Raw genomic sequence first — 14,900 nt, forward strand, 5'->3', positions numbered from 1 at the left:
CATTATCATTTACACCTGGTACCCCAAACTTACCTACCACACCCTCTCTAAAAGTTTCTCCTACTTTAGCATTCAGGTCCCCTACCACAATTACTCTCTCACTTGGTTCAAAGGCTCCTATACATTCACTTAACATCTCCCAAAATCTCTCTCTCTCCTCTGCATTCCTCTCTTCTCCAGGTGCATACACGCTTATTATGACCCACTTCTCGCATCCAACCTTTACTTTAATCCACATAATTCTTGAATTTACACATTCATATTCTCTTTTCTCCTTCCATAACTGATCATTTAACATTACTGCTACCCCTTCCTTTGCTCTAACTCTCTCAGATACTCCAGATTTAATCCCATTTATTTCCCCCCACCGAAACTCCCCTACCCCCTTCAGCTTTGTTTCGCTTAGGGCCAGGACATCCAACTTCTTTTCATTCATATCATCAGCAATCATCTGTTTCTTGTCATGCGCACTACATCCACGCACATTTAAGCATCCCAGTTTTATAAAGTTTTTCTTCTTCTCTTTTTTAGTAAATGTCTACAGGAGAAGGGGTTACTAGCCCATTGCTCCCGGCATTTTAGTCGCCTCATACGACACGCATGGCTTACGGAGGAAAGATTCTTTTCCACTTCCCCATGGACAATAGAAGAAATAAAAAGGAACAAGAGCTATTTAGAAAAAGGAGAAAACCTAGATGTATGTATATATATTTGCATGTGCGTGTCTGTGAAGTGTGACCAAAGTGTAAGTAGGAGTAGCAAGATATCCCTGTTATCTAGCGTGTTTATGAGACAGAAAAAGAAACCAGCAATCCTACCATCATGCAAAACAGTTACAGGTTTCTGTTTCACAGTCATCTGGCAGGACGGTAGTACTTCCCTGGGTGGTTGCTGTCTACCAACCTACTACCTATAAAGATTACATAAATATTACTTCTTGCCTTAAATTCTGATTGCTGGTGTATGTTGATTTTGAAAGGAGTGGAGAAGGTTGGTGTGACTTTACAGGGCTGAGGAGGAAGGTTGTGGTTTGCTAGCTGAGGTGGAAGATCATGGATTGTTAGCATAGGTGGATGATTAAGGTTGGTGCTTTGATATTGACAGTTGTACTGGAGTACTGAGAAATTCTGTAATGCCTCTGTGGTCTCTCTCATACTGCAGTACTTTGTACAGCTGATAGTCAGGCATCATCAGCTGCTCTAGACCCTGTTTCAGAGCAGTGCTTATAAATTTGTCAGGAGTCCTAACATGAAACTGCTCATGTAACTGTTACAGTGTTGACTATTTTTCTTCAGGTTATCCCTCATTTTCATCTGTTATTAGCCTTCATTGTATCTGCACACTTAGCTCTGCCTCCATTTCCTCTGGACTTTTTTCTTCCTCATCATCATCTGACAGGTCATTCACATTTTCCTCCTGCATATCTTCAAAGCCCTCATCAGCCAGCTCAATGATTTCCTGCACCTTGCACTTAACTGGGGGGAAACCTGTGAAAGTATTCACCACTCAGCTATACCTTTTTCCTAGCTTGCATTTAATGTTGATTAGGGCACTGCATTCTATGCACTTTTGACATAACTGATGATATCCACAATGTCAAATTTACACCAAAAGTCTGGCACTCCAAGCTCAGTCAGCATCCAATACTGCAACAAGTTTCAGCATCACATTTTTGTGTGTTTGTTGATGCACATCCACTTCGGGCTGTGGATGAATACGGGAATTATCAAGAGTGAAGAGAACCTTGAATGCTAGGTTCTTGCTGAGCAGGTAAAACATGACTTTGGTAATAAAGTGATGCTTAAACCAGTCAATAAATAATTTCTCTGTCATCCATCCTGGCTGGTTTGGACTCCAGGTAACTGGTAAGGTGGTTTTATGTATGCCTTTCAAAGCAAAGGGAGTCTTGTAGCAGGAAATAATAATGGGAATACATGTAAAATATCCTTACATTTTATTGCAAAGTAGCAAGCTGAAGCTGTTCGTTGTTGCCTTGATTCCTGGTGCACTTTTCTCTTGCTGGCTGATGCAAGTTCTTTCTCGCATTTTCTTTCAATAACTTGTTTTGTGAACATTAAACACTTGCTGTGACTCATACTCACCCTGAAAGATATTTTTCTGTAACTCAGTAGGAAAATTCCCTGCTACTGTGTGGTAAGCAGAAGCACTTCCACCAGAAAACTTAATATAATGCAACTAACTGAGCAATTTGAACTTATGGAAGCACCCTGTACTAAACAAGACGGAACCACCATGTACTAAACAAGCACTCTTGTTCAGGTCTGCCTTCCTCATCACATAACATTTTATAGCACTGTAAGGCTCTTTTCTTTATGAAGATGAACTTAAGTGGTTCACCTTTTTTTAGTTTTTTGCTCAGTCCACTCGTTCAACTTTTCCATCTTATTTAGTTCTTCTTGCCTATTTGTCATTCTGTTTGGGAGGTCACAACCTGGGTTACTCATTGCACAAGCTTGTATCTTTGCCTCATTCTTCTTAATTGTCCAAATTGATGACTCATCAAGCCAGGGGCTCATGTCTTCTTCATCACACTTGTGCCACTCTTAAGCTTATCTAATACGGTGGAACCTCGACTTGCGAGTTTAATCTGTTCCATCGCCTTAATCGCAACTGGATTTGCTCGTTTGTAGAGTCAGTTTTCCTCATTTGAACTAACTGAAATGCAATTAATCCGTTCCAGTGGAATTCTGTACTTCAATAATTTCCCTAATATCATCTCTACGGCTTATTTATCTATCACATTTCATCTAGTATGACATAATAAACAATATAAATAACATAGAAACCTGATATATACTCTAAAATTAATAAAATATGTTATTCATGTAGTGGTATAGGCAGTGTCAGCGGTGGACAAGAGTTTGTCTGGAGACCAGACAAAATACTTCTTGAATAATTTCGCTAATATCATGTATACGGCTTATTTATCTGTCACAGTTCATCTAATATGACATAACAAACAATATAAATAACATAGAAGCCTGATACTTACTCTAGAATGAATAAAATATGTCATTATATATGTGGCGGCATCGGCGGCTGACAAGTGTTTGTCTGGAGACAGGACAAAATACTCTTTGAATATTTCACTATCATGAACTCTACGGCTTATTTATCTATCACAGTTCATCTAATATGACATAATAAACAATATAAATAACATTGAAACCTGATGTATAATGTAGAATGAATAAAATATGTTATTATGTAATAGGTGGAGGCGGCCACAACCACTCCCTCTTTGTTGTGGTAAATACTGCCAACTAGTGACAGCCTTTTGAATCCGTCTACTATTATAATTATTATTATGTAGTACATTATTATTATATATGTATTATTTTTTTTTTTTTTTTTTTTTTTTTTTTTTCAACAAGTCGGCCGTCTCCCACCGAGGCAGGGTGACCCAAAAAAAAGAAAGAAAATCCCCAAAAAGAAAATACTTTCATCATCATTCAACACTTTCACCACACTCACACATTATCACTGCTTTTGCAGAGGTGCCCAGAATACAACAGTTTAGAAGCATATACGTATAAAGATACACAACATATCCCTCCAAACTGCCAATATCCCAAACCACTCCTTTAAAGTGCAGGCATTGTACTTCCCATTTCCAGGACTCAAGTCCGACTATATGAAAATAACCGGTTTCCCTGAATCCCTTCACTAAATATTACCCTGCTCACACTCCAACAGATCGTCAGGTCCCAAGTACCATTCGTCTCCATTCACTCCTATCTAACACGCTCACGCACGCTTGCTGGAAGTCCAAGCCCCTTACCCACAAAACCTCCTTTACCCCCTCTCTCCAACCCTTTCGAGGACGACCCCTACCCCTCCTTCCTTCCCCTATAGATTTATATGCTTTCCATGTCATTCTACTTTGATCCATTCTCTCTAAATGACCAAACCACCTCAACAACCCCTCTTCTGCCCTCTGACTAATACTTTTATTAACTCCACACCTTCTCCTAATTTCCACACTCCGAATTTTCTGCATAATATACAGGACATCTCCACTGCCTCCATATTATTATTCTTTCTTCTTTCAACAAACCGGCTGTATCCCACCGAGGCAGGGTGGCCCAAAAAGAAAAACGAAAGTTTCTCTTTTTAAAGTTAATAATTTATACGAGAAGGGGTTACTAGCCCCTTGCCCCGGCATTTTAGTCACCTCTTACAACACGCATGGCTTACGGAGGAAGAATTCTGTTTCACTTCCCCATGGAGATAAGAGGAAATAAACAAGAACAAGAACTAGAAAAAAAATAGCATAAAACCCAGAGGGGTGTGTATATATATGCTTGTACATCTATGTGTAGTGTGACCTAAGTGTAAGTAGAAGTAGCAAGACGTACCTGAAATCTTGCATGTTTATGAGACAGAAAAAAATGACACCAGCAATCCTACCATCATGTAAAACAGTTACAGGCTTTTGTTTTACACTCACTTGGCAGGACGGTAGTACCTCCATGGGCGGTTGCTGTCTACCAACCTACTACCTAGGATTATTATTATTATTATTATTATAATAATATTATTATTATGCATTCGCCCAGAGAGGTACTACCATCTTGCCAAGTGAGTGTAAAATGAAAGCCTGTAATTGTTTTACATGATGGTAGGATTGCTGGTGTCCTTTTTTCTGTCTCATAAACATGCAAGATTTCAGGTACGTTTTGCTACTTCTACTTACACTTAGGTCACACTACACATACATGTACAAGCATATATATACACACCCCTCTGGGTTTTCTGCTATTTTCTTTCTAGTTCTTATTCTTGTTTATTTCCTCTTACCTCCATGGGGAAGTGGAACAAAATTCTTCCTCCGTAAGCCATGCGTGTTGTAAGAGGCAACTAAACTGCGGGGAGAAAGGGGCTAGTAACCCCTTCTCCTGTATAAATTACTAAATTTAACCCTTTGACTGTCGCAACCCCAATCCTGAGGTGTCTCCTGGTGTCGCAAAATTAAAAAAAAAAATTATTTTTTCTTATGAAATGATAGAGAATCTTTTCCCGATTGTAATGACACCAAAAAAAACGAAATTTGATGGAAAACTGATGGAATTATGCTCTCGCGAAGTTAGCGACCTCGGCGCTGTTTACAAATCGGCGATTTCGCCCACTTTGAGCCCTATTTTTGGCTAATTCCATTGTTCCAGTCGCCCAAACTCATAGCTATTTCTTTAGAACTCCGTTTTTTCTATCGATTGAGTACAAGAAACTGCCCATTTACCAAATTCAACTACCTAATAATGTGGTCAGAAATTTGCAATTTGGCCAATTTCACAAAAACTAAAAAATATGACAATTTCAAAATAAGGTCCAGAATGAACAATGCAGACATTCCTGGCTCTAAAATAACATTTTCTTTGCTCATCAGTCATGTCTCCAGGCCCCTCTGATATTACTCTTGCTTTCTATTTTGAATTTTTATTCAAACAAAAAATAGAAGACTTACTATTATGCAGACTACTGCAATACTGTAATAATTGTATAAATAACATCAACCCATTCATGACTGCATATTAGAATGGCTAGTTGGACATTTATTGGACAATGGCATCATTTGTTTACTTTTGAACATTGGCAAAAATCAAACATTTCCTTTACTTTGAGCTCCATTTCTAGGTTCTTTTTATAGTAAAATCAATCAAAATCACCTCTATTTCTATAATATGTTTTCCATTCTATCAAATGAGACCAAGAAAACGAGAATACAACCATAATTACTATACGAAAATAGACCACAAATTAGGCATTTTAATTAAAAAAAACGGTCGGAGTTTTTTTTTCTCATTATGCACTGCATGCTCCAGGATTTTTTTTATATGGTGCACACTGACCACACAGACCCATTCTCTCACGTGGGCCTACCAGCTTTCTCCTGCTTGATTTGAAGCCGCTAGAATTTATGAGTACTATATATACATGTACGTCAAACACGGTACCTCGTAAGACGTATATATACGGCCGCGACAGTCAAAGGGTTAAAAAGAGAAACTTTCTTTTTTCTTTTTGGGCCACCATGCCTAGGTGGGATATGGCTGGTTAGTTGAAAGGAAGAAAGAAAGATGATTATATTATTATACTATTATTATTATACGTACGTATTATTATTTTTATTATTATTATTATTTTTAGGTAGTAGGTTGGTAGACAGCAACCACCCAGGGAGGTACTACCGTCCTGCCAAGTGAGTGTAAAATGAAAGCCTGTAATTGTTTTACATGATGATAGGATTGCTGGTGTCTTTTGTCTGTCTCATAAATATGCAAAATTACAGGTACGTCTTGCTACTTCTACTTACACTTAGGCCACACTACACATACATGTGCACGTTTATTTATACACACTCATCTGAGTTTTCTTTGATTTTATCTTAATAGTTCTTGGTCTTATTACTTTTCCTTTTATATCCATGGGGAAGTGGAATAAGAATCTTTCCTCCGTAAGCCATGCGTGTTGTAAAAGTCAACTAAAATGCCGGGAACAATGGGCTAGTAACCCCTTTTCCTGTAAAGATTACTAAAAAGAATAAGAAGAAGAAAATTGTCAAAGTGGGAAGTTTGAATGTGCGTGGATGTTGTGCAAATGATAAGAAAGAGATGATTGTGGATGTTATGAATGAGAAGAAACTGGATGTCCTGGCTTTAAGTGAAACAAAGCTGAAGGGGGTGGGAGAGTTTCAATGGAGAGGAATAAATGGGATTAGGTCAGGGGTTTCAAATAGAGTTAGAGCTAAAGAAGGAGTAGCAATAATGTTGAAGGATAAGCTATGGCAGGAAAAGAGGGACTACAAATGCATAAATTCAAGGATTATGTGGAGTAAAATAAAGATTGGATGTGAAAAGTGGGTTATAGTAAGCGTGTATGCACCTGGAGAAGAGAGAAGTGTAGAGGAGAGAGAGAGATTCTGGGAAATGTTGAGTGAATGCGTGGGGAGTTTTGAATCAAGTGTGAGAGTAATGGTGGTTGGGGATTTCAATGCTAAAGTGGGTAAAAATGTTATGGAGGGAGTAGTAGGTAAATTTGGGGTGCCAGGGGTAAATGTAAATGGGGAGCCTTTAATTGAGCTATGTGTAGAAAGAAATTTGGTAATAAGTAATACATATTTTATGAAAAAGAGGATAAATAAATATACTAGGTATGATGTAGCACGTAATGAAAGTAGTTTGTTAGATTATATATTGGTGGATAAAAGGTTGATGGGTAGGCTCCAGGATATACATGTTTATAGAGGGGCAACTGATATATCAGATCATTATTTAGTTGTAGCTACAGTTAGAGTAAGAGGTAGATGGGAAAAGAGGAAGGTGGCAACAACAAGTAAGAGGGAGGTGAAAGGGAGGAGGAAGTTCGGGCGAGATATAAGCGACTATTGGCAGAAAGGTGGGCTAGTGCAAAGATGAGTAGTGGGGGGGTTGAAGAGGGTTGGAATAGTTATAAAAATGCAGTATTAGAATGTGGGGCAGAAGTTTGTGGTTATAGGAGGGTGGGGGCAGGAGGAAAGAGTGATTGGTGGAATGATGAAGTAAAGGGTGTGATAAAAGAGAAAAAGGTAGCTTACGAGAGGTTTTTACAAAGCAGAAGTGTTATAAGAAGAGCAGAGTATATGGAGAGTAAAAGAAAGGTGAAGAGAGTGGTGAGAGAGTGCAAAAGGAGAGCAGATGAAAGAGTGGGAGAGGCACTGTCAAGAAATTTTAATGAAAATAAGAAAAAATTTTGGAGTGAGTTAAACAAGTTAAGAAAGCCTAGGGAAAGTATGGATTTGTCCGTTAAAAACAGAGTAGGGGAGTTAGTAGATGGGGAGAGGGAGGTATTAGGTAGATGGCAAGAATATTTTGAGGAACTTTTAAATGTTGAGGAAGAAAGGGAGGTGGTAATTTCATGCACTGGCCAGGGAGGTATACCATCTTTTAGGAGTGAAGAAGAGCAGAATGTAAGTGTGGTGGAGGTACGTGAGGCATTACGTAGAATGAAAGGGGGTAAAGCAGCTGGAACTGATGGGATCATGACAAAAATGTTAAAAGCAGGGGGGGATATAGTGTTGGAGTGGTTGGTACTTTTGTTTAATAAATGTATGAAAGAGGGGAAGGTACCTAGGGATTGGCAGAGAGCATGTATAGTCCCTTTATATAAAGGGAAAGGGGACAAAAGAGATTGTAAAAATTATAGAGGAATAAGTTTACTGAGTATACCAGGAAAAGTATACGGTAGGGTTATAATTGAAAGAATTAGAGGTAAGACAGAATGTAGAATTGCGGATGAGCAAGGAGGCTTCAGAGTGGGTAGGGGATGTGTAGATCAAGTGTTTACATTGAAGCATATATGTGAACAGTATTTAGATAAAGGTAGGGAAGTTTTTATTGCATTTATCGATTTAGAAAAGGCATATGATAGAGTGGACAGAGGAGCAATGTGGCAGATGTTGCAAGTTTATGGAATAGGTGGTAAGTTACTAAATGCTGTAAAGAGCTTTTATGAGGATAGTGAGGCTCAGGTTAGGGTGTGTAGAAGAGAGGGAGAATACTTCCTGGTAAAAGTAGGTCTTAGACAGGGATGTGTAATGTCACCATGGTTGTTTAATATATTTATAGATGGGGTTGTAAAAGAAGTAAATGCTAGGGTGTTCAGGAGAGGGGTGGGATTAAATTATGGGGAATCAAATTCAAAATGGGAATTGACACAGTTACTTTTTGCTGATGATACTGTGCTTATGGGAGATTCTAAAGAAAAATTGCAAAGGTTAGTGGATGAGTTTGAGAATGTGTGTGAAGGTAGAAAGTTGAAAGTGAACATAGAAAAGAGTAAGGTGATGATGGTATCAAATGATTTAGATAAAGAAAAATTGGATATCAAATTGGGGAGGAGGAGTATGGAAGAAGTGAATGTTTTCAGATACTTGGGAGTTGACGTGTCGGCGGATGGATTTATGAAGGATGAGGTTAATCATAGAATTGATGAGGGAAAAAAGGTGAGTGGTGCGTTGAGGTATATGTGGAGTCAAAAAACGTTATCTATGGAGGCAAAGAAAGGAATGTATGAAAGTATAGTAGTACCAACACTCTTATATGGATGTGAAGCTTGGGTGGTAAATGCAGCAGCGAGGAGACGGTTGGAGGCAGTGGAGATGTCCTGTCTAAGGGCAATGTGTGGTGTAAATATTATGCAGAAAATTCGGAGTGTGGAAATTAGGAGAAGGTGTGGAGTTAATAAAAGCATTAGTCAGAGGGCAGAAGAGGGGTTGTTGAGGTGGTTTGGTCATTTAGAGAGAATGGATCAAAGTAGAATGACATGGAAAGCATATAAATCTATAGGGAAAGGAAAGAGGGGTAGGGGTCGTCCTCGAAAGGGTTGGAAAGAGGGGTAAAGGAGGTTTTGTGGGCGAGGGGCTTGGACTTCCAGCAAGCGTGCATGAGCGTGTTAAATAGGAGTGAATGGAGACGAATGATACTTGGGACCTGACGATCTGTTGGAGTGTGAGCAGGGTAATATTTAGTGAAGGGATTCAGGGAAACCGGTTATTTTCATATAGTCGGACTTGAGTCCTGGAAATGGGAAGTACAATGCCTGCACTTTAAAGGAGTGGTTTGGGATATTGGCAGTTTGGAGGGATATGTTGTGTATCTTTATACGTATATGCTTCTAAACTGTTGTATTCTGGGCACCTCTGCAAAAGCAGTGATAATGTGTGAGTGTGGTGAAAGTGTTGAATGATGATGAAAGTATTTTCTTTTTGGGGATTTTCTTTCTTTTTTGGGTCACCCTGCCTCGGTGGGAGACAGCCGACTTGTTGAAAAAAAAAAAACTAGACTGTAAAGTAAGACGAATTGAATTAATTTGTGCCTTGAAGAAAATGAAAAAAAAAATGTTTAGCCAATCTTTGCAGCAAAGAGTATCAGCTTCGGATGTTGGTAGCATTAGCTAGGTCATTGATGTAGATGAGGTAAAGAAGAGTGTCTAGAATGCTACTTTGAGTAACACTAACATTCAATTATTGTGTACTAGAAATGTCATTTGTGTCTACAAGCTGTTATATGTTACTGTGGTTTAACTGAAAATACTTGTATATTTGCCTTGAGTCCATAATGGTATCTGGAAATATCTGATCTCTATCATTAATAATGAACTTTGAATCTACACACTCTAGTATCTACTCTTAAATGTAGCATTGATGTCACAGTTTGGGTGTTGGTGTTTGATCTTCTGGATGACATGACGTTATGGTCTGTTGGGCGTGTTTGTCGACGGTGGCAGCAGCTAGTGGATCGATATGTGGCAGATGATCAGTGGCAGAAATACACACAGCGCAGATGGCCTCTATATTCACCACTGTTTAAGAATGTCATGTGGCAGATGGTGTATACTAAATTGTAAGTACATCATTATTTTTAGTGTATACCTAAGTATATCCTCATTCTTTTTCAGTAAAGCCTGTTATAGTTAGTATTTCAGTAACCAGCATCTGATTTTATTATCACAGGTGGGCCCTACTTTGCAGCACTGCTTTACGGTGTTTTGCATTTTTAAGGCTTATGTCTGTTGATCACTTAATACATGATAGTGTAAATATGTTAAAAGGCTTTTGAAAGTGAAAAAGGTTATGTTTCACTTTACAGCGATTTTTGCTTTACAGCCGTAGCCTGGAACCTAACCTAACCTACGTACCTACCTCTCTCTCTCCTCTCTTTTTCTCTCTTTCACTTTCTCCTTCTCTCTCTTTCACTCTCCTCTTTCTTTCTCTCTCTCTTTTGTGTGTACTCACCTAGTTGAGGTTGCAGGGGTCGAGTCCAAGCTCCTGGTGTGTGTGTGTGTGTTTTCCCAACACGTTGGCCGTCTCCCACTGAGGCAGGGTGACCCCCCCCCAAAAAAAGCACTGTCGCCATCATTCGCATATAATCACTGTCTTTGCGGAGGCGCTCATATACGACAGTTTAGTTGTCACTTCAAACAGCCAATATCCCAAGCACCTCCTTTAAAGTGCAGGCATTGTACTTCCCACCTCCAGGACTCAAGTCCGGCTAACGGTTATTTGTGATTTGTTGCAGCTTGTGTATTGTGGAATTTTTATTCTTTGTACTATTAAATGTATTTTGTATTTAGTGACACCTGTTGCTACATTTCAGAACAGAGAGTGCACCATGCCATATGTGTCTTCACCAGATGTCTCTGCTAACGCCACCTCTCAATTGTGAAAACTCCTGGAGAAGGAATCGCCTACGCAATGAACTCAGAAGTACTTTATTTTTTTTATTTTGTTGTATTAATTTTCATGAGGTTGGTAGACAGCATCCACCCAGGGAGGTACTATCGTCCTGCCAAGTGAGTGTGAAACAGAAACCTGTAACTGTTTTACATGAGGGTAGGATTGCTGGTGTCTTTTTTCTGTCTCATAAACATTCTGGATAACAGGTATATCTTGATACTTCTGCTTTAGGTCACACTACACAGGCATACACATGTATATGTATGCATACACACATCTAGGTTTTTTGTCTTTTTCTTAATAGTTCATGTTCTTCTTTATTTCCTTTATTCTCCATGGGGAAGTGGAAAAGAATCTTTTCTCCGTAAGCCATGCGTGTTGTAGAAGGTGACTAAAATGCCTGGAGCATTGGGCTAGTAACCCATTCTCCTGTAGAAAATACTTAAAAAGAGAAAAAGAAAAACTTTATAAAACTGGGATGCTTGAATGTGTGTGGATGTAGTGTGGATGTTAAGAAAGAGATGATTGCTAATGTTATGACTGAAAAGAAGTTGGGTGTCCTTGCTCTAAGTGAAACAAAGGTAGGTGTGTTTCAGTGGGGGGGGGGGAATAAATGGGATAGAGCCAGGAGTATCTGAGAGAGTTAGAGCTAAGGAAGGGGTAGCAATAATATTGAAGGATCAGTTATGGGAGAAGAAATGGGAATATAAATTATATATTCAGGGATTATGTGGATTAAAATAAGAGTTGGATGCAAAAAGTGCATCATAATAAGTGTGTATGCACCTGGAGAAGAGAGGAGAGAAAAAGATTTTGGGAGATGTTAAGTGAGTGTGTAGGAACTTTTAAACCAAGTGAGAGAGTAATTGTGGCAGAGGACCTAAATGCTAAAGTAGGAGAATTATTTAGAGGGCATGGTAGGTAAGTTTGGGGTGCCAGGTGTAAATGATAATGGGGGCCCTTTGATTGAACTTTGTATAGAAAGGGGTTTGGTTATAGGTAATACATATTTTAAGAAAAAGAGGATAAATAAATATACAAGACGTGTTGTAGGGCGTAATGGCAGTAGTTTGTTGGACTACGTATTGGTAGGTGAAAGACTGTTGAGTAGACTTCAGGATGAACATGTGTATTGAGGGGCCACAGATATATCAGATCACTTTTTAGTTGTAGATACAATGAGAGTAAAAGGTAGATGGGATACAAGGAAAATAGAAGCAGCAAGTAAAAGAGAGGTGAAGGTTTATAAACTAAATTTGGGGTAAGTTTAAGAATGTAGTGTTAGTGTTCAGCAGAAGTTTGTGGGTACAGGAAAGACAGTGTGGAAGGGAAGAATAGCAATTGGTGGAATGATGATGCAGAGAGAGTAATAAGGGAGAAAAAGTTAGCATATAAGAGGTTTTTACAAAGTAGAAGTGATGCAAGGAGGGAGGAGTAGATGGAGAGAAAAAGAGATAAGAGAGTGGTGAAGCAGTGTAAAAAGAGAGCAAATGAGAGTGGGTGAGATATTATCAACTAATTTTGTTGAAAATAAGAAAAAGTTTTGGAGTGAGATTAACCCTTTGAGGGTTTTCGTCGTACTAGTACGTTTTACGCGTAGGGGTTTTTGACGTACTAGTACTCATAAATTCTAGCGGCCTCAAATCTAGTGGGAGAAAGCTGGTAGGCCTTCATATGAAAGAATGGGTCTATGTGGTCAGTGTGCACAGTCTAAAAAAAATCCTGCAGCACACAGTGCATAATGAGAAAAAAAAAAACTTTGACCATTTTTTTTTAATAAATCAGCGACTTTGCAGTGTATTTTCGTATGGTATTTATTGTTGTATTCTAGTTTTCTTGGTCTCATTTTATAGAATGGAAGACATATTACAGAAATTGAGATGATTTTGACTGGTTTTACAATGAAAGGTGCCTTGAAATTGAGCTCAAAGTAGCAGAAATGTTCGATTTTTACCAAACTTCAAAAGTAAACAAATCGTGCCAAGCGTGCAATACACATCAACTGGTGAGTCTAATATTCTTTTACAAGTGCACCAATAATATTTATACCATTTTTTACACTAATGCAGTAGTCTGCATAACAGTAAATCTTATATTTTTTGTGAGAATAAAAATTCAAAGTGGAAAGCAAAAGAATATAAGAGGGGCCTTGAGACGTGACTAATGACTAGAGGAAATGTCATTTTAGTGCCAGGAATGTCTTTCTTGTTTATTCTGGACCCTATTCGGAAATTGGCATCTTTTGAAATTTGTGTGAAATTGGCAAAATTGCTAAATTCTGACCACTGTACTGGATAGTTGAATTTCTAAATGGGTGGTTTCTTGCACCCATTCGATAGAAAAAATGGAGTTCTAGCAAAATATGCATGTTTTTTGTCGACTAGTACAGTGAAATTGGCCGAAAATGGGGCTCAAAGTGGGCAAAATCGCCGATGCGTAAACATCGCCGAGACCGCTAACTTTGCGAGAGCATAATTCTGTAAGTTTTCTATCAAATTTCAAACTTTTGGTGTCTTTATGATCGGGAAAAGATTCTCTATCTTTTCATAAGAGAAAATAATTTTTTTTTTTTTAAATTTGGCTGACCCTGAGAACGAGTTTCGGAGAGGGCCTGTCGACCCTCAAAGGGTTAATAAGCTGAGGTAGCCTAGGGAATGAATGGATTTGATAGTTAAAAACAGGAGAGGAGTGTTATTAAATGGAGAGTCAGAGGTATTGGGAAGATGGAGGAAATATTTTGAAGAATTGTTAAATATTGATGTAGATAGGGAAGCTGTGATTTTGTGTATAGGGCAAGGAGGAATAACATCTTGTAGGTGTGAGGAAGAGCCAGTTGTGAGTGTGAGGGAAGTTCCTGAGGCAGTGGGCAGAATGAAAGGGGGTAAGGCTGCAGGGATTAATGAGATGAAGATAGAAATGTTAAAAACAGGCGGGGATATAGTTTTGGAGTGGTTGATGCTTTTATTTAATAAATGTATGGAAGTGGGTAAGGTACTTAGGGATTAGCAGAGAGCATGCATAGTTCCTTTCTGTAAAGGCAAAGGGGACAAAAGAGAGTGCAAAAGTTATAGAGCACTATGTCTGTTGAGTGGCGGCTAAAATGCTGGGAGCAAGGGGCTAGTAACCCCTTCTCTTGTATACATTACTAAAGTTAAAAAGAGAAACTTTTGCTTTTCTTTTTGTGTCACCCTGCCTTGGTGGGATATGGCCGGTTTGTTGAAAGAAGTTTGTTGAGTGTATCTGTTAAAGTGTATGGTAGTTATTATTGAAAGAATTAAGAGTAAGACAGAGAGTAGGATAGCAGATGAACAGGGAGGCTTTAGGAAAGGTAGGGGGTGTGTAGACCAAGTGTTTACAGAGAAACATATAGTTGAACAGTATTTAGATAAGGTTAAAGAGGTTTTTGTGGCATTTATGGATTTGGAAAAGACGTATGGCAGGGTGGATAGGGGGGCAATGTGGCAGATGTTGCAAATGTACGGAATAGGAGGTTGGTTACTGGAAGCAGTGAAGAGTTTTTATGAGGATAGTGAGGCTCAGGTTAGAGTATGTAGGAGAGAGGAGGATTATTTTCCAGTAAAAGTAGGCCTGAGACAAGGATGTGTGATGTCACCATGGTTGTTCAATATATTAATAGATTGGGTTGTAAGAGAAATGAATGCTCAGG

At 38.7% G+C, this 14,900-nt stretch overlaps 1 protein-coding gene across 1 annotated transcript in view; it reads left to right on the top strand.

Annotated features, from left to right (window-relative positions):
* The window catches only part of morgue (modifier of rpr and grim, ubiquitously expressed), a 152,447-nt gene that overhangs the window by 51,466 nt on the left and 86,081 nt on the right, over positions 1-14,900 (top strand). The window contains exons 4-5 of the mRNA XM_070088886.1: positions 10,211-10,400; positions 11,154-11,263. Of these exons, the coding sequence (XP_069944987.1) occupies positions 10,211-10,400; positions 11,154-11,263 (300 nt within the window). The remainder of the gene's footprint in view (positions 1-10,210; positions 10,401-11,153; positions 11,264-14,900) is intronic.

Source organism: Cherax quadricarinatus, chromosome 26 (assembly GCF_038502225.1).
Source record: "Cherax quadricarinatus isolate ZL_2023a chromosome 26, ASM3850222v1, whole genome shotgun sequence".
Taxonomy (NCBI): domain Eukaryota; kingdom Metazoa; phylum Arthropoda; class Malacostraca; order Decapoda; family Parastacidae; genus Cherax; species Cherax quadricarinatus.